The 25545-nt window shown below is 47.5% G+C and overlaps 1 protein-coding gene across 1 annotated transcript in view; it reads right to left on the minus strand.

Annotated features, from left to right (window-relative positions):
* VAV1 (vav guanine nucleotide exchange factor 1) overlaps window positions 1–23329 on the minus strand; it is a 53249-nt gene extending 29920 nt beyond the window's left edge. The window contains exon 1 of the mRNA XM_019634504.1: window positions 23030–23329. Within this exon, the coding sequence (XP_019490049.1) occupies window positions 23030–23233 (204 nt within the window). The 5' untranslated portion in view covers window positions 23234–23329. The remainder of the gene's footprint in view (window positions 1–23029) is intronic.
* Between the last annotated feature and the right edge of the window lie 2216 nt (window positions 23330–25545).

Genomic DNA, 25545 nt, shown 5'->3' on the forward strand with positions numbered 1-25545 from the left:
GTAAACATTTGTTGAATGGACGGGTGGCGATGAGGCCTGGAAATGTGCATTTTTAACAAGCTTTCTAGGTGATTCCTAGGTACTTGCTAACCCCTGCTCTGTGATTCTGCAATAAGAATATCTGCATTTTTTTGGATGTTTACTGCACGTCGTGGGACACTCAGATTTATTTTGTTTTCATGACAACCCTGTGAGTTTTTAATGTCCATTTTCCCAATAAGGAAGAGAGAAGAGAGGGGCGGGCAGCTGCCTATGATTATTAACAGCAAGAGAAAATTGTGCAAGAGCTGAAATTTAACTCCAGGGTGCTGTGTCTAGAGACGACTTGCTTGCCCATAGCCTCTCATTGCTTTGCATGAGAGCCCGTCATGTGCTCATTCCCCAGCACGCTCTCTTTTAATTGTATATATTTTTAAATAAAAATTGTATATATTCAAAGTATACAAGATGATGATTAAATATTCATGATGTTCGTAGTGAAATGATGACTACAGTCATGCTGATTCACACATCATCTTCTCACGCAGTCACCATGGTTTCATGTGTGATGAATGGCCCTGAAATCTACTCTCTTACCATGTTTCCAGTGTTCAATAGTATTATTAAGGACAGTCATCATGCTGGACATGAGATCTTAGACTCATTCATCCTCCATAACTGCAAGTTTGTACCCTTTGACCAACATCTCTCAATTCTGCCAACACCTCCAGCCCCTGGTAACCACCATTCTACTCTCTATGAGTCTCTCTCTCTCTCTCTCTCTCTCTCTCTCTCTCTCTCTCTCTCTCTCTGTCTTTTTCTCCCTCTCTCCATATCGAAGGTAAGGTAAGTTCTATTATTACACTTATTTTACAGATAAGGAAACTGAGGCGGCAACAGTCAGCCAGGATGCAAACTCAGGCAGCGTGACTTCGAGCACTGTGCCTTGACAGCACATATGAATCAACTCAATACACAGTGTTCACTGTATCATGTAGCTCACACCTCCATCCTCAGATTGTATCTTCTCGATTGTCACATCCACAGTCGACCTAACCCATTCTATATGGAACAGGGACTTTGAATTAACTTTAACTTAAATAGATGTATTTAAGAAGAGAACTTTGCATCCTACTATCAAAGAAAACTAGGATCATTTGCTATAAACAGAAGCCAGTGTAAAATCAACATAATGTAAACGGTGTTATTCAATTCTAGCTGGATCCTGTTGCAATGCCCAAGGCCTGGTCTCTCTGTCAAGAAGGGATTAGCGGGCCGGCCGAGTGGTGCGTTGGTTAAGAGTTGGCTTGAGACGCCACCTCTGAGCAGCAGGGCCCCAGTTCAGATCCCACATGGGGGCCAGTGACACTGCCCTCTACAGCTAAGATGGTGAACAACAGCTCGACCTGGAGCTGGGCTGCTGTTAGTCGCCAGCGACGGCTAGGCTGCAGCCCCTGCTGCAGTGGGCTGCCATAAGCTACCATGTGTGGCTGGCAGCCAGCGTGAGTGGCTGGCAGCCGGTGTGAGCTGTCAAGAGCCGCCGTGAGCAGCTGTCCAGAGGCCGGCAACCGATCTGTCTCACCCTGGAAGCGTACAATGATAATACCAACATAGGCTAGTGAAGCAACGTCCTCCACAACTAGACTGAAGAACAAAACGACAGCAACTTGTCCTGTTCCCCTTCTCCTGACTCCCCAACGCTATTCCCCTCCCTAATTCCCCAATAAAATCTTTAAAAAAAAAAAAAGAAGAAGGGATTAGCCACAGTTAGAGATGCATAAAGACACAGCAGCAATTCAACATCCATTCCTGATAAAAGAAAGAGAGAGAAAGAAAAATACTCTTGGCAAAGCAGGAATAGAAAGGAGCTTCTGTAACCTGGTAAAAAGCATCTTCAAAAAACCTTAAGCCTTTGTTTTAAATAAAAAGGAAAACATTATACTTAATAGTGAAATATTAAAAAGATTCCCTCTGAAATGAGAATCAAGGCAAGGTGCCCACTATTACAATGTGTATTCAACAGTGTATTTAAGATCTTCACCTGTACTGCAAGACAAGACAAAAAAAAGAAAAAAGAAAAGAAAGAAATATAATGGTCATTTTTGCAGATGATATGATTGTCAACATAGAAAGCCCAAAAGAATGTACACATAAATAACTAACATTAATAAAATAATTGAGCAGTGTGGCTACATACAAACTCAATATACAGAGTTTACTGTGCGTTGGTACATCAGCAACAATTAATCAGAAAACGTTGTTTTTTTAAAGGTAACATTTGCGAAATCCTGGAATAAGCAAAACTAACTTATGGTGATAGAAATCAGATCAGTGGTTGCGTCTGGGGTGGAGAGGGTGGTGGAGATGGACTCAGAAATCCCACAAGTGATGGAAATGTTCTATGTCTTGATAAGGGTGTGGGTTGCACAAGTGTACTAGGAGTGATTGAATGGTAAGCTGAAGACTTGAGCATTTCACTGTATGAAAATTGGACTTTGATTTAAAAAACATTCCACTTACTACAGCCTAAAAACTGTAAAACAAACTAATAAAAAAGCTGGTAATCCCTAACAAACCTAGCAAAAAGAAATGCAAATCCTTTATGGAGAAAATTATAAAATGTTAGTGAAAGACATGAAAGAAGATTGAAATAAAGTGAAATATATACTAATACTCATCTACTGAAAGACTCAATATTTTAAAATTTTCAACCCTCTCCAAAATTGAGCTATAGATTCCATGTAACTTCAATTAAAATCCCAATTTCTTTTTTTGAAAAATAAGATTTATTCTAAGCCAGATCATATCCATTCATTTTGAAATTTAAGGAGTTTGTTTTGTTTTATTATTTATTAAGTTGACTGGGTTTTTCATTTAACATTGAATGTTAAAATTTGTATGGAAAAGCAGAGTCACAAATAGTCAAGACAATTCTATAAAGGAAAAATAAAGTGGGAATTCTAGTCCTACCAGATATCAAGACTTATAAATCCAGTAAGACCACGTAATTACAGTAGTTAGCCTCCAAGATGACCCCCAATGGTCTACAGATCCCAGTATTCATGTCCTGTTTGTAATCCCCACTTACACTGAACCAAGATTGGCTCTGTGTGACTAACAGAAGTAATGATATGTGACTATTATTCAAGGCTAAAGAATAAAAGGAATTGCAACTTCCGCTTTGGAATCTTTTTTTTTTTTTTAATAAATTTTTATTGGGGGGCCGGCCGAGTGGTGCGTTGGTTAAGAGTTGGCTTGGGACACCAGCTCTGAGCAGCAGGGCCCTGGTTCAGATCCCACATTAGGGCAAGTGACGCTGCGCGTTCTACAGCTAAGATGGTGAACAACAGCTTGACCTGGAGCTGGGCAGCTGTGAGTCACTGGTGACGGCATAGGCTGCAGCAGAGCTGCAGTGGGCTGAGGTAAGCTGCTGTGAGTGGCCGGCAGCCAGTGTGAGCAGCCGGCAGCCAGTGTGAGCAGCCGGCAGCCAGCATGAGCTGCCAAGAGCTGCCATGAGCAGCCGTCCAGTGGCCGGCAACTGATCTGCCTCACCTGGGAAGAGCACAATGCTAATACCAACATGGACCAGTGAAGCGATGTCCTCTACAACTAGACTGAAGAATAAAATGACAGCAACTTGTCTTCTCCTTCCCCAATTTCCCAACACTGTTCCCCTCCCCCAATTCCCCAATAAAATCTTTAAATAAATAAATAAATAAAAATAAATTTTTATTGGGGAACAATGTGTTTTTCCAGGACCCATCAGCTCCAAGTCAAGTGATTGTCTTCAATCTAGTTGTGAAAGGCACAGCTCCATGGCCCATGTGGGGATCGAACCGGCAACCTTGGTGTTATGAGCCTGCACTATAACTACCTGAGCTAACCGGCCACCCCACTTTGGCCTCCTGAGTTGCTCACTGCTGCCATGTTGTCAGGAGGCTCAGTCTGTCCTGTGGAGAGGCCCATGTGGGGAGGAACCAAGCCACCTAGGTCAACATGTGACTACAGGCCTCAGAAATCCTGATGCAAATCATTCATAAGCGTAATGGTTGTTTTATATTATGAAGGTGTAGGATAACTTGTTACTCAGAATAGATAAGTAATAAAGGGTTAAAGACAAATAACCCATACTACAGGACCCAGAAATAAACCACATATATATTTTACGAATGAGCAGGTATTGTAGACAAATGGTAAAAAGAAGTATTATTTTATAATCGTGGGTCGTCCAACTGGTTATATATAAGGGCAAAAAAATTTAATCAAATTCCTACCTCATATCCCACTCAAAATCAATTCCAGATGGATTAAAGACTTAAATGCTAAAGGCAAGACTTTTAGAAGACAATTTAGGAGAACAGCTGCATGACCTCAGAACTGGGAGTAATCCTGAACCAATAAACAGAAAGCCCAATTCATAAAGAAAAAGATTCAACTACACAAAAATGAAGTTCTATTCATCAAAAACATCATGAAGAGAATGAAAAGACAAGCCACAAAGCAAAAACAGACACTTGTTACACATTTGTATCCAAAATACATAAAGAACTCCTAACGATTCAATAAGCATCAAACAGTATAATCAGAAACAGGCAAGGCATGAACAGGTGTTTCACTGAAGAGGAATTACAATTGCCGCAAACCCATGAAGTGATGACCAATCTCAGTAGTTACCAAAGAAATGCTAATTAAAATCACAAAATACAATTTCCCACTCACCAGATCTGCAAATGGTTTAAGTCAGGCAAATACCAAATACTGGCAAAGAGCTGGGATCCCAGAAACTCTTCTACACTACTTCTGGGAACATGAAATGGTTTTAAAGCTTTGGGAAACAGTTTGATCCCCAAATTCCTAGGTTTAAATCATAGAGAAACACTTGCTTATATACCAAGAGATGTGTACAAGAGATGGTGACACACGGTGATTAAAATGACATACCTGGGCCGGCCAAGTGGCGCGATGGTTAAGAGCTGGCTTGGGACTCCAGAGGGCCCCGGTTTGGATCCCACATATGAGGGCCAGTGACACTGCCCTCTACAGCTAAGATGCTGAACAACAGCTCAACCTGGAGCTGAGTTGCCTTGAGTCGCCGGCCATGGCTTAGGCTGTAGCCCCTGCGGCAGTGGGTTGCCATGGGCTACCGTGTGTAGCCAGCAGCCAGCGTGAGCGGCCAACAGCCGCAGTGAGCGGCGGTCCAGAAGCCGGCGACTGATCTGCCTCACCCGGGAAGAGCGCAATGATGGTGTCAACTTGGGCCAGTGAAGCAACGTCCTCCACAACTAGACTGAAGAACAAAACGACAGCAACTTGTCTGTTCCCCTCCCCCGATTCCCCAGCACTGTTCCCATCCCTCCAATTCCCCAATTAAAAAAATATTATTAAAAAAAATGACATACCTTACCCTCACGTTTGATCTTTGTACAGTGTTACGGTTGTCTGGAGGTGTTTCTTATTCTACAAATTGAGCAGTATACTAAGGTGGCATGCCTATTTTAGCTTGAGTGCCTGGAAGCAGCCCCTGAGAGAAGGATTTGTGGGTACAAGTAGTTTATCTAGGAAGCAATCCGAGAAAGACTCAGGGCAGCAGGGAAGTGAGACAGGAAGAAGGACATCAATCTGGGAGGTATTTAGTAGGACCCGCTGGAATAAGCTGGGGCTCCGCCCTCTGGGGACCTCTGAGAGACGGACGGGGTAGACATTGCCCAGATTCATCCCATCTGAGAAATGGGAACACTGCGACACTGATCTTTCAACTCCCCCCCAGCATTGACTGTGGCTGCCTCTCAGGGTGTTGTTAACTTCCCAGCACCCAGGCTGCCCTTTGCAGGCTGACAATCTTCCTATAGCCAGAGAACGTTCTCAATCAGAGAGACTCGGGGGGCTATCGGGAACCCTCTGTAGGCGACTCCAGAGCGCTAAGAACTTACGGGTCGGGCACCCACAGCATCCATTAGAATCCTGAACAAACCCCTTTGTCTGCCCCCACCCTCTCATCTTCCAGAGCTTCCTATTATGCTCATTGCAAGAACGACTGTCAAGTGAATTCTCGAAGAAACTGAGATTTCAATGAGTCCAGGTGATGAGTATGGGATCAGGAAGTTCTTCCCAGAGGTGTTGGGACAGGACACCAAGGTGATGAAGGTGGGAGGAGGTCCAAATACATTTCTCTCATCAGCAGATTCACTTTTGACCAGGGGAGCAGCTCCTTTGGTGTGAACATCACTAAGCTCCACAGCTTTCTCTCCAACCTATTCTCCTCAGCCCCTGGCGTCAGGAGGGAGATCCTGGGATGGTAAGGTAGGGAACAGGGTGTTCCTAGGAGAACAAAGTGCTCCTAATCTTCTGTGTGTCTTTGGGCAAGTCATCTCCCCTCTCTGAACTTGTTTTCTCACCTACTAAATGCCTACTGTGTCATGTTGTTTCAATTCAACACAATGATACACGTTAAAGGGCTTGGCATGGTGTGAGCCCTCAATATCGGAAAGTGTTTTTTATCAACATCAATGTCATCACCATCACTACCATTATCACCATCGTCACTATCATGATAATCACATTATCATTGTCATTATCACCATCTTCATCATATCACCAAAAATATCATCATCTTCAATTATCGCCATCATGATCACCACGCCCAGCCCTTGTTGGGATGAGGCATCATTTACTGAGAACTTAGCCTTTGCCAAACCTTCTATGAAGAGTCTGACATGCAGAGTTTTATTTAATTCTCCCAACAGAGTTGCTATCGAGATCTAGGAGGTGGGCTCTAATAATATATGTCCTTCCCATTATTCAGACCCAAAATGTTGGAGCCGCCTTGACTCCTCTATTTTTCTATCACTCCACTTCCACTCCATCAGCAAATCCTATTGGTTCCACCTTTAAAATATACCCAGAATCCCACTCCATCTCTCTACCTCCCCTGCCACCTCCCTGGTCCAAGCCACCATCATTGCTCACCTGGATTTTTGCAATGGCCTCCTCACAGGACTCCTTGCTCCTGACCCTGAAATCCTATAATTTATTTTCAATATAGCAGCCAGAGTGATATTGTCAAAGTTCTCCCAGGACTCTCATCCTACCCACCCAGATACAAACCCAAGTTCTCTCTGCAGCCCACAAGGTGCTGCCCAATCTGTCCCTATCACCTTCCTTTCTTCAGCTCACTCTGCTGCAGCTGCATGGGTCTCCTCACTGCTCCTAGAACATGTCAGGTACAATCTAGCCCCAGGACCTTTGCACATGCTGTTCCCTCCTGCTTAGAATGCCAACCCCCCAATTAACTTGGTGCCTCCCTTCCTTGATAAAATGTCCCTTTTTCTTTTTTAATTTTATTGGGGAACAGCCATGGTCATTGGTTACACATTGCTTTCATGCCACAATGGCATAGTTGACTCTTTTACAGAGGGTGCAGCTCACAGTGGCCCATGCGGGGATCACACTGGCAACCTTGGTGTTATCAGCACCACACTCTAACCAACTGAGCTAACCGGTCACCCCGAAATGTCACTTTTCAGTGAGACCTTCCCAACCACTCTATTTAAAACTACAACACAAACACAAACAATTATGTTATTGTCTGTCTGTCCTCTGCCCACCCTCCCCTGCACACTAGAACATCAGTTCACATGGAGAGCAGGGTTCTCCCCATATTTTGTTCACTGCCGTGGCCTCAGCACATAGTACAATGACTGGTGCATAGTAGGTGCTCAATAAAAGTTGGTGAATGAATCCCCACTTGACAGATGGAACAACTGAGGCTCAGAGAGGAGACATCCCCTGCCTGAGGCCACAAAGGTAAGAATGGGGAGCCAGACACCAACTCTCTGGGCACAGAGGCCAAGCCCCTAATCACTGTACCACTCTACCTCTTTGAACCACAACAGGCTGCATCCTGGTGCCACGTAGGACCATAATGTGGGGTTCAGCACATGACAGGAAACACATGTACCACTCTCCAGCCCAGCAGCCTTTGCCGGGTCCTGGGCTGACTCTTGACAGGGCTTGCAGGTCACCAAGGACAACAGAACAGATGGCTTCATCTGGCCTGGAGGAGGAAGTTCCTTCCAGACCTCAGGGAGATCAGCTGAGCCTTGAGACTCCTTCCCCCCAGTCATGTGACACCTCAAAGGGGGGAAGGGGGTATGACTCATCAGCCCTCTGGGCTGGAGTGGGGCCAGCAGAAGAAAGGGGCTACATCAAACAACCGGAGTGACTGAGGTTAGACCACCAGAAGTACTTCCCGGTAGCCTGAGGCTTGGGAGAAGGTGGCATAGAACAGGAGGCTCTTTAAACAAACATAGGCAGAGTGTGTGAGGACGGTTCCTCCCTGTTGGGGGGCAACCTCTCAACTCCTCTCCTCCTTCCACCAGAACATCAGAGTTGGGCTGGCATCTTACCCACATGCAAATCATCACCCTGGCACTTCCCCTTTGCCTGCAGGTCCCCCATCAGCACAGCCCCTGCCCCAGACAAAGAAAGAGCTGGAAAGGTTGGCTAGTTCACTGCTCTCCTTCAGGGAACAGGTGAGCAGAGACTGAGACCCCTTTTGGTGGCTGGGGCGGGGAGCAGGAGAGCGGACCTGGAGCTGAGCACAACTGCTGCAATCAGCTCCCCCACCCCCACCCCAGCCCCAGGGAGCCTGCCGGAAACAGGAAATGCCTGTTACCAGGGCTTGCTGGGGAGACAGAGAAAGGAGGGCCCCTCTCTGTTCAGCCCTTGCAGCCCCTTAATCTTAGGGTTGCAAGACTTCATCTTGCAGACCAGAGAGGGTGGGGACTGCAAGACTTCATCTTACAGACCAGAGAGGGTGGGTATGCTGTGCACCCTTTTCAAAGCCTGGAAGCAGAAGTGCAAAATATACACTCCTCATCCTGGTCTTCAAAACCCTCCCTGAGCCATCCAGTCTTTCTTTTCCCTTCTTCCATCCCACCCCAGCACACACCCAACATGTCAGTTTCAGTCGAGAGGGTCCAGATAGATGTACATGGTTCTATTCCCGGCCCAGTCGCTACAAGCTGATGGGTCTTGGATAAGTCCCTGCACATTTTGGTGCCTCAGTTTCCTCATTTTCACATTGGAAATGAAAATGCCAACCAAATCTCCACTCTAGGACCTGGCCCACTGGGCAGATCATACATTCATTCAGCAAGCATGTATTGAGTGCCTACTGTGTGCCTGGGACTTGGTGGTGGCTAAGGCAGAACCTAGTCCCCGCAGAGCTTATATAGTCTAGCAGGGAGACAGACACTGAGTAGATATTAACACAAATAATTGATCAAGTACCACAGTGGTGAGGGAGTATGCAAAAAAGCACAGAGAGCTGTGGGATCTGGTTCGGTGGGAGACGTGTCTGATAAAGCCAAAGACTAATAGATGGTGACCGAAGAAGGGAAACATTCCAGGCAACCCTCACACACTGCTGGTGGGGATAGCAGGTGGTGCAAACAGTTTGGCAGTTTCCTAAAAAGTGAAACATCCTCAGGCATTTACCCAAGAAAGCAAGTGTCCATCTGGAGGCTTGCACACGGACATTCACAGCAGCTTTATCAGTGATAGCCAGAAAGTGGAAACAACGCAAATGTTCAGCAACAGAATGGGAAGGGTTCCAGGCAGAGGGAACGGCATGCAAGGAGGCTCTGGTCACTCAGCCACCGTTTCTTTGGTTCAGTAAGTTGTTATGATCATCTGCTCTGCTCCAGGTAGTGGTCCAAGTGTTGGGGATACAGCTGTGAGCAAAAGAGGCACAGACCCTTGCCCTGCGAGGCTGACATCCTGACAGAAGGAGGCAAACAACATGTTACATGAATATGAATATAGCTTGTTAGAAGGTGGTAAGTAGGAAGAGAAGACAAACTGTGGTACATCCACAAGATAGAATACGACTCGGTAATAAGGAGTGAAGGACTGATATAGGCAACAGTACAGTGAATCGTACAAGAATTATGCCAAGTGAAAGAACTAGACTTAGAAAACATACATGCTGTGTGATTCCATTTATATAAAAGTCTAGAAGATGCAAGCTCTTCTACAGTGTCCCAAAGCAGATCAGTGGTTGCCTAGCGATGGCAGGTAGAGGGAGAGAGAGGGTTGGGAGGGAGAGATTTCAAAAGGGTAGAAGGAAACTGTGTGTGTGTGTGTGTGTGTGTGTGTGTGTGTGTGTGTGTGATATAATCACTCTTGATTATAGGGCTGGTTTCACACATATGTCAAAATTTGTCAAATTATGTATTTTAACTATATCATTTATTTTATGTTATAAAGCTGTTTTTTGTTGTTGTTTTTTTTAAAGCCAATGGGAGACCAGATACCTGCTATGTCTTTCCCCTAAAGCTAGGAGCTTCTAGGGGATGGCAAGGTGAGAAAGAAGGAATAATGTAAACCATCATTGGTCAATAATGCAAAACTTACTCTCCTGTCACATTTTTGTTTCTACCCTTGATAAAACATACTAAATGAAAGGCAAATATGTGCCCTTTCTGTCCAAATAAATCTTACTTTAGAGTGTGAGAGGGGAAGAGCGTGCAAGGAGGCTCTGGTCATTCAGCCACCCCTTCTTTGGTTCAGTAAATAGTTACAAGCACCTACTCTGCTCCAGGTGGTCCAAGCACTGGGGATACAGCTGTCAGCAAAAGAGGTACAGATCCCTGCCCCTGCAAGGCTGACATTTTGACCGAAGGAGGCAAACAACGTGTTACATGGGTATTATGAATATAGCTTGTTAGAAGGTGGTGGTGAATGTTAAGGAACAAAAATACGTAGGAAGGGGGGTGGGGAGTGCCAGGAGGGGGTGCAATTCTAAATAAGGAGGTCCAAGAAGCATTGCTGAAAGACTGACACTGAGTAAAGGCCTGAAGGAGAGGGAGATCCAGGTGGATGTCGGGAGGAACAGTATTCCAGGCAGAGAGAACAGCCAGTGCAAAAGTCCTGAGGCTGCACCTTGCCTGATGCGTTGGAGGAAGAAGTTGGAGGCCAGAGTGGCTGGAGCAGAGTGAGAACAGGGGAGTAGGAGGGAGTGAATCAAGGGTGGTCTCAGGTGCTGATTTACCAAAATGGGCCATGTGATCAAAATAGGGCAAGTAGCTGTCACCCGAAACAGCCCACCATTCTGCCACATCTCCCAGAGTCCCTGCAAGGGTAGCACAAATGGTTGATGCCTTTTGAAGCATTTTCTCCAACTCCCCCTGTTTCCATGCTCAATCACAGATCAGACTGAAAGCAACAGCCCACATCTCTTGGGGTGCTCGGATGCTGTACCCATCTGGGGGTCATTGTAGGTTCCCCGGGCAGACAGCTGCCCCACAGTGGAATTCTGGAAACACTGTCCATTGAGGAGCCATGAAGGGGCTGTGGGTGTTCAGCCTGTTCTAGAGGCGACTTATGGGAAGCTGGGGACATAATCACAGTAGGCAGATCTCTGATGGGCTGTCTGGAGGAAGGCTGATTAGCTGTGTGCTGGTGGTTCATGACAAGGAAAGTCCAGAGAAACAAGATCTGGGTTTGATCTAAGAGTGAGCTAAACTCCAAAACCAACAAAGCCAGTAAAGCTAAGGAGGACCCTGCCACAGGAAATAAAACCATTGTGTATCATCAATCCCCCAGCAAATAGCAGTAACAGCAGCTCCCTTTCATTGAGATAATACACTGAGCTTAACAAGGCAGTCACTTGCTCAAGGTCTCTGAGGGTCATTAGCCTGCTTGCTCCATTCCTTTGCTTGGCTCTGTAGCCAAGAGAACTACATTTCCCAGGCTCCTTTGCACCTTGGCTTCCTTGTAGGTTCATCCAACAGGAGGTCCAAGCAGGAGACTAGAGGGCGGGAGGAAGAGAGAAGCCAGGGTATTTCTCCCTCTCTTGCTGGGCCTCTCCAGCAGCACATACTTCTCTTTCATGGTCTCAGTTCCCTGAAGACACCTCTTGCCCCAGATTCTCGTTGTCATTGAATGGCTCTGGCTCCGGGTCCCTGGTCACATCACCTCCGTCTATTGTTTCTCTAGCCTAGTGGCTACTCTCTTGGTATCCCTCATCTGCCTTTTTAGCTCCCCCACTACCCATTAGCCAGTTCTCTGAATTAAATTCTCTCTGAGAGACCTAAGATTACCTCTGCTTTCCTGGCTGAGCTCTGACCAGAGGAACCAGAAGTTTGAATCCAAGACTATCTCCATAACCAGTTGAAAGGTGCATGTGACCCCTCAAAGAGGCAAAATTCATATAGTGCTTCTGGTCACAGGTTTGGGAGGCCTAGACACTTGGGTTCAAATCCCAGCATAGCTACTCATTCAGTTAGGCAACTTTCTTAAACTTTCCATGTTTCCATTTCCTCATCGCAAAATTAGGATAGTATAATAACATGTAACAACAGGTGGTGCTTTCCAAAGATGGCTACAAAAATATCACCCACCAAGCAGGCTCTTCTGTAGCGTGACTTGTCACACTCTCATCAAGAGGTGGCGTCTGATTCCCCTCCCCTTGAATCTAGGCTGGTCTCAGTGACTTGCTTGTCACTAAGAATGCCACAAAGTGACACCGCATGATCTCCAAGTAGGTCAGAAGAAACCCTGCAGCTTCTGCCTTCGTCTTTTGAGGAACACTTTCTCTCTCTATGTTCCTCCTCAAAACTCAGTTGCCATATTGTGAGGGTGCCCAAGCCACATGGAGAGACAACATGTCAGTGCTCCAATCAACAGCCCCAGCTGAATGCAGCCTTGAGTCATTCCAGCCCAGGCGCCCAGCATGTGAGTGAAGAATGCTCTAGATCAGCGGTTCTCAACCTGTGGGCCGTGACCCCTTTGGGGGTCGAACGACCCTTTCACAGGGGTCGCCTAAGACCATCGGAAAACAAAAAGATATTTACATTACGATTCATAACAGTAGCAAAATTAGTTTTATAGAGTAGCAACGAAAATAATTTTATGGTTGGGGGTCACCACAACATGAGGAACTGTATTAAGGGGTCGTGGCATTAGGAAGATTGAGAACCACTGAGCTAGAGGGACCTCTTTAAACCACCGATCTACGTAAACCCGCCAAGGACTTCCCATCACATTTGATTTCCACACACACATCCCACAGCCACTCTACTGAAGCACCTTCCTCCCAAAACTCATTCCCCACCACTCTACCTTCACTCACTCACTTTCTGCCAGCAGATTCTTCATTCAGATCCTCCCCACCACAGGGCCTTTGCACAGCCTTTGCCTTCCCTGCCCCATTCTCCCCAGAGCTCGCTCCTCCTCCTTCAGCTCTCAGCTTTCCTTGACCACCCTACAGAAAGCATGCCCCTTTTGCTTTGCTTCATCTTGACCCCTGGTTTATTTTGTCTGCAGCATTTATTACAATGGTTCATTGATTTGCCTGTTTACTGGCTGTCATCGGTTGAATGGTGGCCCCCAAAAAAGACATAACCGGGACCTGTGAGTGTGATGTTACTTGAAATAAAAGAACTTTGCAAGATGTAATTAATAACTAAATTAAGGATCTCGAGATGAGATCATTCTGGATTATTCATGTGGGCCCTACCTCGATCAATGACAAGTGTTTTTATAAGAGACACACAGGCAGACACAGAGGAGACAGCCATGTGAAGGCAGAGGCTGCAGTGACACAGCCACAAGCTAGGAAACGCCTGGAGGTGCCAGAAGCCAGAAGACACAAAGAACCGATTTTCCCCAAGAGCCTCCAGAGGAGCACGGCCCTGCCGACACGTTGATTTCAGACCTCTGGCTCCAGAACTGAGAAACAATATATTTCTGTTGCTTTAAGCTACCCAGTTTGTGGTATTTTGTTACAGGAGCCACAGGAAACAAATACAATCCCCTTGTCCCCCACAAAGCTCTAAACTCAGGAGAGCAGAGAGTTAGTCTGTCGTATTCTTTCCCATAACCCAGCAATTACAGTGCCTGTTGTTGATAATAATATAAATGAATATTCTAACTCGAAGAAGTTCTCAGCCTCTTCTTCTTCACTGTCCCCAGCTAGTAAGAGTTTATTTTTCTTTGGCTCTCCCTGAGATAGAAGCTCACTCTAAATCAGGGATTCTCTCACCCAGGGGTGATGCAGTCCCCCAGGGGAAATTTGGCAATGTCTGGGGAACATTTTGCTGTCACAGTTCTGGGGGAAAAGAGTGCCATTGCCTTGAGTGGGTAGAGGCCAGGGAAGCTGCTCAACATCCTACAACGCACAGGGCAGCCCCCATGTCAGAGAGTGGCCCAGCCCCAAGTTTCAGCAGTGCTGACACTGATAAACTCTGGGCTAAATTTAGTACTTAATGCCAATATAAACACAAATTGCCTCCTGACTTCTATTCCCCTTTCTTCTGCTAACAGTCTCTCAGTTTCCCCTGTGCAACTGCCCCTCCCCCTCTCTCAAACTAGCTTCTTTGGGTAGAACTCACTCTATCTCCAACTCCAGGAATAGGCAGGTGACCTTGGCCTGACCAATCAGAGCATCGTATTCTGACCAACACAGCAACTGGTTCACGAACGGACATGTGACCCTGCCAAAAACATCACGTTCAATGCAAGATAGATTTTGGTTTGAGAGGCCTTTAAATTGACTCTCCTATTTTCTATTGCAGATAGAATTGTAGGAGTACAAATTTGGAGCAGCCGGGCACCCTCGTTTGCCTCCATGAGGGGAAAGAATGGCTGAGCATGGAGATAAACACCCAAAAGAGCAAAGTTAAGAGATGACGGGTGGGTGGGGGAGGGGGGTCGGTTTCCCTGAGATAGTACCTGAGCCCCTGGCTCCAGCCGGACCTAAAGGCATTTTCTCCCAATCTTTTTAGTTATGTAAACTAATAATAAATACTTTTTGTGACATGAGATCTAAGACACTTGGTTAAAACTTCTACAGATTAAGCTCAGAATGTCCTCAAACCTTAAACTTCTCCAACTGAACATCCCTTATTTCTTCCACTGTTCCCAAAGGATCTGACTCCCAAGTTCATCCTAAAGTCCAGGCCACAGAACACCATCCCTGACATTGAAGAGGACAGTCCATCTCTGCAATGTAACCACAGATCTTTAGAAGGCCAGTTATGTTCATCCAACGCACCCTCAGGTCCTGCCCACTTCCTGGCACCATTAGTATTAGCAAGGGAGACAAACAGAACTCCTTTTGGCCCCTCAAATATGCCCCAACCTTTCACACTCAATTGGCATGTTGCCTCCTCCAGGAAACCTACCCTGATTACTTCTGGGGTTCCCTCCCTCTGCTCCCACAATGCCCTGGGATCCACCCACCCATCACTGAATGTATTCTAACTGCCTGCTTCCTCATCTAGTTCCATGAGGTGCATGGGTGTCCGTGTCTCATTTATTATGGAATTCTCCATCACCCAGCACATGGCCTAATACAAAGAAATGTCTGTGAGGTGAATAGTATTATCATTATTATCATTATTATTATTGTTATTATTATTACTATTATCATCATTTCCCCCATTTTACAGATGAGAAAACCTAGACACTTGTCCAAAAGCACATAACTAGGAACTCAAAGAAGCAGGATTGATCCCAGGGAATCCAAACTCAACCACCACTAACCAACTGCCACTAACCAATAATCAGTAAGTGCTCAACAAATGCCTACTAAATCAGGGCTCTATCAACAAACTCTGTAAAGAGCCAGATAGTCGGTTTTTTTTGGCTTTGCAGGTCATAGGGTCTTTGTCATGACTATTCATGTAATAAAATCAGCTATGGACAATATGTCAGCATATGGCCATGACCATATACCAATTAAATTTTGTTTACAAAAAGACGCAGCCAGCACATAAGTTTGTGTGCTGACCCCTGTATTAAATGAATGATGAATGAATGAAGTGAATGTTTGATAAATATTTATTGGGCACTGGGGATACAGTTTGTGAACCATAAGCAAACAGCCTTGCCCTGACATTCCAGTGGGGGAAGCAGATAATAAGCAAATAAGTAAAAACTATGGTAGGTCAGGCCGGCCGAGTGGTGCATTGGTTAAGAGCTGGCTTGGGACGCCAGCTCTGAGCAGCAGGGCCCTGGTTTGGATCCCACATTAGAGCCAGTGACACTGCGCCCTCTACAGCTAAGATGGTGAAAAACAGCTCGATCTGGACCTGGGCTGCTGTGAGTCATCGACAAGGGCGTAGCCTGCAGCCCCTGCTGCAGTGGGCTGCCGTGAGCTACTGTGAGTGGTTGGCAGCCAGTGTGAGCAGCCAGCAGCCGGCGTGAGCTGCCGTGAGACACCGTGAGTGGCCATCCAATGGCCGGCAAGCGACTGCTTCACCCGGGAAGAGCGCAATGATAATACCAACATGGGCCAGTGAAGCAACATCCTCCACAACTAGACTGAAGAACAAAAGGACAGCAACTTGTCTGTTCCCCTTCCCCGGATTCCCCAACGCTGTTCTCCTCCCCCAATTCCTCAATAAAATCTTTTTTAAAAAGCAAAAACAAAAAACTATGGTAGGTCAGAGGGTGTTAAGTGCCTTGGAGAAAAATTAAATAAGAAGAGAATGAAAAGTGTATGTGCTCAGGGAGGGGGGTAGGGAATGTGATTTTACATATGGAAACCAGGGAAGATCTCTCTGATAAGAAACCTGAAGGCGGTAAGAGAACACTCGTGGTGTATATCTGGGGGAAGAAGGATCCATGGAGAAAGAACAGCACGTGCAAAGGCTATGAGACTAGATTGATCTGGTGGGTTCTAGGAATAGTGAGGAGGCCTGTGTGGCTGGAGTAGAGTAAGTGAGGGGGAAAGAGAGAGGAGGGGAAGGCTGAGAGGCAGACAGAGGCCAAGTCTTCTGGGCCATGGTGAGGACTTCGTATTTTGCTCCAAGGGTAATGGGGAGCTATGGGAGGGCTGGGAGCAGAGGAGAGACATGGTTTTCTAACATCCTCTGTGAAGGGTAACATTTCCCAGGACTGGACCCAGGAGGAGGTCAGTGAACAGAAAAGAATGGAATGGAAAAGAAGGCACAGTGTCAAATGTTGAACTTCCCAGGCTTCCATCCCCATCAGTCCTAGTAAATGTGTCGAGATGAAGTCTTCCACCCAATACAGCCCAGCCACTTTGCTGAGATTTGCTTACACCCAGGCCCTCCATCCCTAACTGAATCCCTTCCCCATGGATTTTGTTCAGTTCCTCCTCATTCCTCATCCCACCAAGGATTGTTCCAAACCAGTGCCCAACCCCTACCCCAAACCTGTACCTCTGAAGCTAGCTAGGCATCACCTTGGGGTTCGGTGGTATTAACTTTTCTATATCTACCCAACCCATTTGCTTGTTCTCCCTGGCTCCCAGCCAAACTACATTCCCAGCCTCTCTTGCATTTGGATGGGACCATGTCACCAAGTTCTAGCCAATGGAACAAAATTGAAGGTGATAGCGCCACTTCCGGGACTGGCCCATGAAAGCTTTCCATGGTTTCCTTCTCACATCCTCCCTTGCCTTCTGGATAGAGAGGACTCCAAGGGCTTTAGGGAGGGTGGGGTCATGAAATGGAAGGAGCCTGGATCCTGAAAGAACCTTGTAAAGAAGGGCTACCCCCTCCAACCCCCAGGTGACCCAAACTGGATTGTAATGTGAGCAAGAAGTGAATTCTTACTGTCATTGAAGCGAGGCAATTTGTCATAGGAGCTAACATCACGATTTGTCACAGAGCTAACACACTGACTTATACCACATCCCACAGCCAACCTGAACCCACTGAAATCAAATTAACAAAAACAGCGACTGCCATTAATTTAGCACTTGCTATACATCAATCATACATCAATTGCCATGATAGGAATTTAACTTACCATATCACATTTAATCCTCACACAACCCTGAGATAAAGGTGCTATCCACATCCCCATTTTATAAATAAGACAAATAGGGCTCAGGTAGGCTAAGTAATTTTTTTCCTCCAAGATCACAAAGCTAATAAGTACCCGACTTAAAATTCAAACCAACCTAATATATAAAGAGCTCCAGAAAATCATTAACAAAAAAAGGTCAATAGTCCTAGAAGGAAAAAAAATAATGGACAAATGATATGAACATTATTACTTCACTAAGAGAAAACAAAAATAGCTCTTAAATAGGAACAACCTCACTCAAAAAAAAAAAAGAGAAATGTAAATCAGGCCATAATGAGCTCCATTTAGCCTCCACCAAGTTGGCAAAACTCCAAAATCTTGACAGCAGAACAGTCTGCTGGCAAGGCGATGGAGAACAAGCACTCTCATGCACTGCTAGTGGGAGGGTAATTGGAACGACCCGTTTGGGAACAATCCCACAGAGAGAACAATTTCCCCATATCAAAAACACAGACTCATTTGCATTGAGCCAGCAAACCTTTCTGAGAATTTATCCCATGAACATACTTGCTCATATATGTGGCAGCAATAGTCACATTTACATGTAGCCAGGTACTATTCTATAGTAACTCTATAGTGACTCATTTATCCCTCACAAAAAATGCTTTAAGATGGGGATGTATTAGCTCCCTTTTACAGATGATGAAACTGAAGCACAGAGAGGTTAAGTAACATGCCCAAAGTCACACTGTGCAGGAGCCAAAAAAATGATTCATGGACAAGGTTATTGATTGCAGTAAACTTGTCAGAATAAAAGCATGGCACAATCCAGGTGTCCGTTGATGGGGGGAATGATAAAATAAATGATCCCCCAGTTCAGCAATGAAACCGAAGCAGTTTAAAGTAATTGTTTAGATTAAGTGTCAAGAGTAAGGATCCCGGACCAGGCTGCCTGGGTTCAAATCCCCAACTCTGCCACTTTCAAGTTGGGTGCCCTGGAGCCTCAGTCAAACGAGATGAAAAATGGGAATAACAATATTATCTACCTCATAGGTTGTTATGGGGATTAAATGAATTAATGTATAGAAAGTGTTTAACCAGGGATCAGTGTGAACTTTTTCTACAAACGTCTGGAGAGTAAATACAATACCTTCCGCTCCTCAGTCCAGAGTCTCTGTCACAACTATTCAACTCTATAGTTGTAGCTGGAAATCACCCATAGACAGTACATAAACGAATGGGTGCGGCTGTGTGTAAATAAAACTTTATTTGTAAAAACCAGATTCAGCCCTCTGAATGTAGTTTGCTGTCCTCTGGTTTAGACTAATGCCTGGCACATAGCTAGCACAATATAAATGGTTTGTTAAATAAATGAACTATCTGGGATACCACGTAGCCATTTTTGAAAAGGAATGAGGACAATCTCTATGTATTGATCTGGGAAAATTCCCAAGATGATTATTGAAATGAGGAAAGCAGGGTATAAAGCAGTAGGTGGTATGTGCCATCTTTTGTGTTAAGAGAGGAGTGTAGCAAATAAGAACCTAAATTCCTATTTGCTTATGTTTGCATAAAGAAATTCTAGATAGACATATAGTCGACTTAAAAAAAAAGTAGTTATTTACGGGGGAAAAGTAGGAACTGGGTATCTGAGGGGCAGGACTAGAAGTTAAAATTTTCCTTGTACTCCTTTTTATACATTTTAATACTTGAATGATATGACAGTATTATTTAATCAAATGGTTAAATAATTTAAAGATTCTATTGGGCTCTCTGTCCCCTGGCACACAGTTTCTTGATCTCAGCACTGTTGACATTTGAGGCAGGATAATTCTCTGTTGTGTGTGACATTTGTAGGGTGTTGAGCGGCACCCTGGCCTCTATCCACTAGATGCCAGTAGCATCCCCCGGATTTAACAACCAGATACTGCCTCCAGACACTGCCAAACATCCAGATGTTGCCAAATTGCCCCAGTTGACAGCTACGACCCTAACCCAACCCCTACCTGCCGTGTTATGCTGCCCACCCTTCCACTACCCCACATCCTTCCTACAAAGACTTTTTAGGGAGGGTTTACCAGGTATCAGACATTGTGCTAAGCAGCACTGAAATACCATAAGAATCCACCAAAAACGGTGCCATTTTTATCTGTAATTCACAGATGGGGAAAGTAAGGCTCAGGGAGGTGATGCCAGGAAGTGACAGCATCAGCATTTGAACCTAGGTCTGGCTCCTCCAAGCCACTGCCCCGGGGTCGACTCTCCTGTTCTAACCTCCCATCCTCTCCTTCCCCTGCCTCCACCAGTAGCACTAGCATTCACTGAGCTGGGGACCTTGACATCATCTTGGCCCCAGTGCCAGCCCACCCCACCCCCAAGCCTAATCAGCTCCCACGTTCTGGAGGACCTTTCCCACAATGACTGTCACATTCGTCCCTTCCTCTCCACTGCCTTGACCTTAAAGTTTCATTTCTGCAACCCAGCATTTGGAGCTCCAGAGGGCAGTGGAAAAGAGCTGGAGTGTCTGGTTGTCACTGTAGCTGTCTATGATAGTATCATCCTCTCTCTCTGGGCCTCTGGTCTGAGGGACCATCCAACTTGAAGACTCCCTCCAATCTGACCTCATCCATGAAACATTTCCACCAGCCAGGCCACTCACTGCCCTGCAGTACAGCATAGTCTATGTGGTCACTGACCCATTCCCACCCCAGGGCCTTTGCACTGGCCGTACTCCCTGCCAGGAGCACTGTTTCCCCAGATCCATGTAGCTCATTCCCTCATTTCCCCAGGTCTCTGCTCAAATGTCATCTTATCAGTGAAGCCTCCTGGACCCCTATTCAAATGTGTGACCCCCATACACCTGAGCCCCTTTTCCTGCTTTGTTTTCTCCAGAGCCCATACCACCTCCTGACATTTGCTCACTGTCGGTCTTCTCCCACTAGAATGCAGGCTCCATGACAGCAGGGGTTTGTGTGTCTTGTTCCCACTGTCTTGACACCAAGAAGAGGTCTGGCATACATTGTAATTGTTGATGGATGGATGGATGGATGGATGGATGGATGGATGGATGGATGGACAGATGAATGGATGTATGTATGCTTAAATATGCCTTCACACTCTCTTCCCTGGAAACTGAGCAAAAGCAGAGGAACTATGAAAAGGAAATGAGAGAAACTGGAACGCATCCTAATTCCATCCTGATTCCAGCCTCCACACCTTTATTTATGCTTCAGACCCTCTACCCACTTTCCCTCGCAGGTCAAGAGAAACCTCCCTTTTCTCTCTCTGCCCTTCCACATGCCAGGGGCAGTTCATGGCCCCAGTTTACATCTGCTGACAGACAGGGACTTGCAAACCTAGAGAGGCTGTTCTTGTGGCACCTCCCTCTGGCTCAACGTGACTACCTTTTAGCTTCCCCACTTGAACAGGGCACGAGGCTGAGTTTTGAAGGGAGGCAAAATGGGCAGGGGCAGGAAGGCACAGAGCTCCCAGGTAGGGAGGATCAGGGAAGACTCTTGCCCAGCCTGGGGTCTGACACAGCCCCAGGTGCAGGGAGTCAGAACAATGAGAAAGCCTCTACTCACTGTTCAAAACCCAGCACGAATGTCCCCTCTTGCAGAAAGCCTGACTCCCCCAGGCAATGTCTTGCCTTTGCTCCAGGACTTCCAGCCCAGAAGTTTGTCCCTCTACCCCAGTCCTGACAAGGGGCTGTGAGTTCCTGGTTCTATCTCCCCAAGACTGGGAGCGCCTTGAGAGCCAGGCCTGGGCCTGGGCCCTTGGCATTGCCCAGAAGAAAGAAGCAGGATGGTCCTTGGAGTCTGGCAGCTGCCCTCCTAGAGATTAATGCCACACCCCTTGTCTTTTTATCAGAGAACCAGCTTTAGGCGAGATGTGTGGAGAGGTGGGAGTTCGTCCTTAATTCTATCCACTTTCCCATTAGCTGGTATTGAAGCCTCACTGGGAACCTTGCCTCCCTGCAGATCTGGGGCCTAGCAGGTCCGACATATGGCTACTTCCTCATGTGCTGGAAGCCAGAAGGAGACAAGCAAATGTAGGCAAATTCAGGATGGCCTATGGCCAGAGCGCTGACCAAGGGGGGAGAGTGTCTGTGGGGCTCCCCGATCAAGAAGCTCTGCCTGGCCTAGGAAGGGTGGGCCACCCTTCCACTCATGGCCCTCTCCCCAAGAAATGCACCCAGGGACCCCATGGACCCCACTGTCTGATCAGTCACTTCCCCTCCCCCATCTGCACATGGCACCTCAGACCAGAGAGCAGGCAGTGGATGTTCCCGCTGCCCTGCGAGCCATCCCAGAGAGCTCCCCCGCACCAGCCCACAGCTCCTCCGGACAAGGCTTTCATCCAGGCACAGGGCCTGAGGACCTAACCTTGTCCTCTCAGACCCCCATGGCAGGCTGGGCACCCCCAAGCCCCACCCAGATGCATACACCACTTCCACCCAGCACCCAGGCAGCCATAGGGAACCAGAGGAGGTGCTACAGAGAGCATCCAGTCCTGTTACCTCCCCCACCCCAACCACATTCAAATGGGGACTTGAATGTATTTCCTGAGCCGGGGGCGGTGACAGTCAAATCCACCTCCTTCTGGACCCTTTGCCCTTACAGCAATCCCTACCAAGAAAGGGCAGCTATTTCTAGGCTCCCAAACCCCAGGTCCAGCCTCAACATGTCCCCGAGGATGGAGGGAGCTAGGAAGAGGAGAACCCTGGGGTGCAGTCCCTCACCAGCCCCATGCTGCCCCAGGCCCAGGCAGGAAGCCAAAGGGAAGATGTGAGGGGAAGGAAGGGGCCCCTGGCACGGAGGAGGAGACACATGTGGGGAAGAAGGTGGAGAAAGTCCCTCCCCCATGGCCAGAATCTGGGGATATGGGGTCAAAGAAAACCTCAAGCGCCCTGTTGGCCACCCAGAGGGTTTCTAGGCACCACGTCAAGACTCCCAGACGTTGGCATCTGGGGGCTTGAACCCCAGTGGAGTTCAGCCTGGGGCTTGGGAGCCGTTAACCCCCAGCTTGTCAGTTCTCAGCCTACATTTGGACTCACTCGGGGCCTGTGAATGCATTCCTGTTAACCTGAGGTGGGTCACCCCAGAATCTCAGTATTACCACTCACATCCCTCCTGCCCCCATGCGGGCCTCGGAGTTGGGCGCACATACCCCTCTACATTGCCGGCCCACAGGTAGAGTGCACTAACCCAGCTTGGAATGTCCTCAGTTCCAACCCTCCGGCCCGCCAGCCCGTGGGGAGGTTCACCTGGGACATCTGGGGGCGCAGGTTGACCTCGCGTAAGTTGATGGCGTGGGGCAGCAGGTTGTTAAGCAGCTGGCAGAGAAGGACCCCATCTCGAAGGGCCTGCGCCAGCTCGCACACCTGGGCCCCCTCCCAGGTCACACGGTGGCTGGGAGGCAGCACCCGGCACTGAATCAGCCAGTGCGTACACTGGCGCCACAGCTCCATGGCTGCTGCCTTCCCCCGCCGGCCCGCGCGCCCTCGCGGCCTCCGCCACCCGTCTGCCTGTGCTACTAAGCTACCACTTCCTCTTCTTTGCCTGTAACTGTCGCCCGGAGAGGGGGTGGAGTAGGAGGAGCCGTGTGTGGGGGGGAGCACCTGCAGCCCAGCCCCGCCCCTTCCACGCGGGACTTCTCTTTCCTCCACCAACACAACACCTGGGCACCTGGGAAGGGGAGGGACGGCCGGTGGAGTCAGGCTAACTAGACTGAAACCATCTGCCTTCCTCCACATCTAACTCTTGAGCTGTAACACCTGACAGTACTAAAAATCCGCCCTCTGTGCACCCCTCCCTTCTCTGCCTCCTCCCTGGTCCAGCCCCAACATCACCAGCCAGAACCAGCGCAGTCTCCTCCACCCTGGTCCCCTCGCTCCCGCCCTCCCTCCACAGTCTATCCTCCCCACAGCAGCCAGAGGGAGCCTGTGAGCACCTGAATCAAGTCAAGAATGTCCCTCCTCTTGTTACATACCTTCCTCATTGGGGTAAAAGTCCTTCCTGCAGCCCACAAGACCCTATATGACTTGCCCTCTCCTCCCCTCCTTGCATTCACCTCCTCCACTCCCCCTTGGCTCACTCGCTTCAGTCACACGGCCTCCTGCTGTTTCTCCAACTGGCCAGGCCAGTCCTGCCCCAAGGCCTTTGCACATGCCCTTCCTCTGCCTTAGGCAACTTCAAGGCTAGCTCCCTCACCACCTACAGGTCTTTGCTCAATGTCACCTTCCCATGAAGTCTTCTCAAATCACAGCCTTTCCCCCCACCCTATCCCACTTCCCTACTTTAAGCCCTGATCATCATCAAACCTGATATTTAATTATACTTATTTCTTTATTGTCTATTTAGAAATGTGTGTCTCTTATGTACTGCTGGAACACCCCTCTCAGCACATATACATGCTCCATAAGTATTTGTCTAATGAATGCATGAATTAATAAATAAACAGACAAATGGTTAAAAGCTCTATTGGCTCTACCTCTGACATTTATCCCAAATCTATGCATTTATCCCCCATAGCCCTGGCCACCACCATCTGCCTCCTTATAGACTTCGCTAATGTCGTCCGTTAATTCATTCGTTTGGCAAACATTTACTGTCTTCGTAGCCCTTATCACTACCTGAAATCATCTTTTCTAAGCGCCTCTCGCCCTACCTCCATCCCACTAGGCTGTGAGTAGCTTTTCCTTTCCCTTGATCGCACTTGGTACCCCTTGCATTATCTTTTTTAATTCTCGTAACCACTAGGGGGCGCTAGGCCCCTTCACTGGATGTAACCCATTCCTTCGTACCAAAACTAGGCGGAAGGGGGTCAAGGAAAAGACACTCCCCTCAGCCCCTCCTTAGCCTGGTGTCTTCCACATCGGCGGCAGCGGGGCGGGGGGAGGGAGCCCAGCCTGGAAATTCCCAGCTTTGTGATCCTACAGGCACCACAACATCCTTGGCTCTCTTATGTGTCAATTTCCTCATCTGTAAAATGGGTAACTGTTTAGAATTATAGTAAGGATCAGAGACAGTGGGGCTGCGAAGACGAAAGCGAAGAAGACAGGATGGCCCTTCAGGTCTCCGGGCTTGTATCCCACTCGACCTCACAAACTGGGCCAAATTGGGTACATGGTTTAACTGTCCAATGCCTCAGTTTCTGCATCTGGAAAATGTGAATGGTGAAAAGAGTACCTACCCCACTGAGTGGCCTATGTAAAAATTAAATGCTTTGCAGTAGGTCGAGCAACAGTACAATCCTGGCATACAGTCAGTGTTCAATAAATGTTAGCTGCGACAACTGCTTTCTTTCTTTTTTCTTTCCTTTTCTTCTTTCTTTTTTCCTTCCTTCCTCTCGCCCTCCCTCCTTTTCTCCCTCTCTTCCTACCTTCTTCCCTTCCTTCCTTCCTTCCTTCCTTCCTTCCTTTTTCTTTCCCCTCCATAAACACGGCAGGGCTTTTTGTCTCTTGTTCCAAATTCCCCCACCTTTCTCGTACTTGTCTCCAGACAGAATGATGACCCCGCCAACCTGGGAAACTACCTGAATGTTACCTCCCCATGTCTCCCCAGAGTCTAGCTCAACTCCATCGTGCTGTCACTGGGGGAAGCTGTAGTGTTTCCCCGCACCTCTCTCCACAAAACCCGACACTCAGCTGGGGTTCCATTCCCGGAAACCCAAGGGGGCAGTCTGGAGGAAGCGCACCCCTGTACATCACAGCTGCCGCCACCCCCTGCCGAACGAGAAAGCCCATCGGGGCCGCCCCGCCCCTGCCGGGAACCCTGGGGA

This window comes from Hipposideros armiger, unplaced genomic scaffold (genome assembly GCF_001890085.2).
Source record: "Hipposideros armiger isolate ML-2016 unplaced genomic scaffold, ASM189008v1 scaffold_1713, whole genome shotgun sequence".
Classification (NCBI taxonomy): Eukaryota; Metazoa; Chordata; class Mammalia; order Chiroptera; family Hipposideridae; genus Hipposideros; species Hipposideros armiger.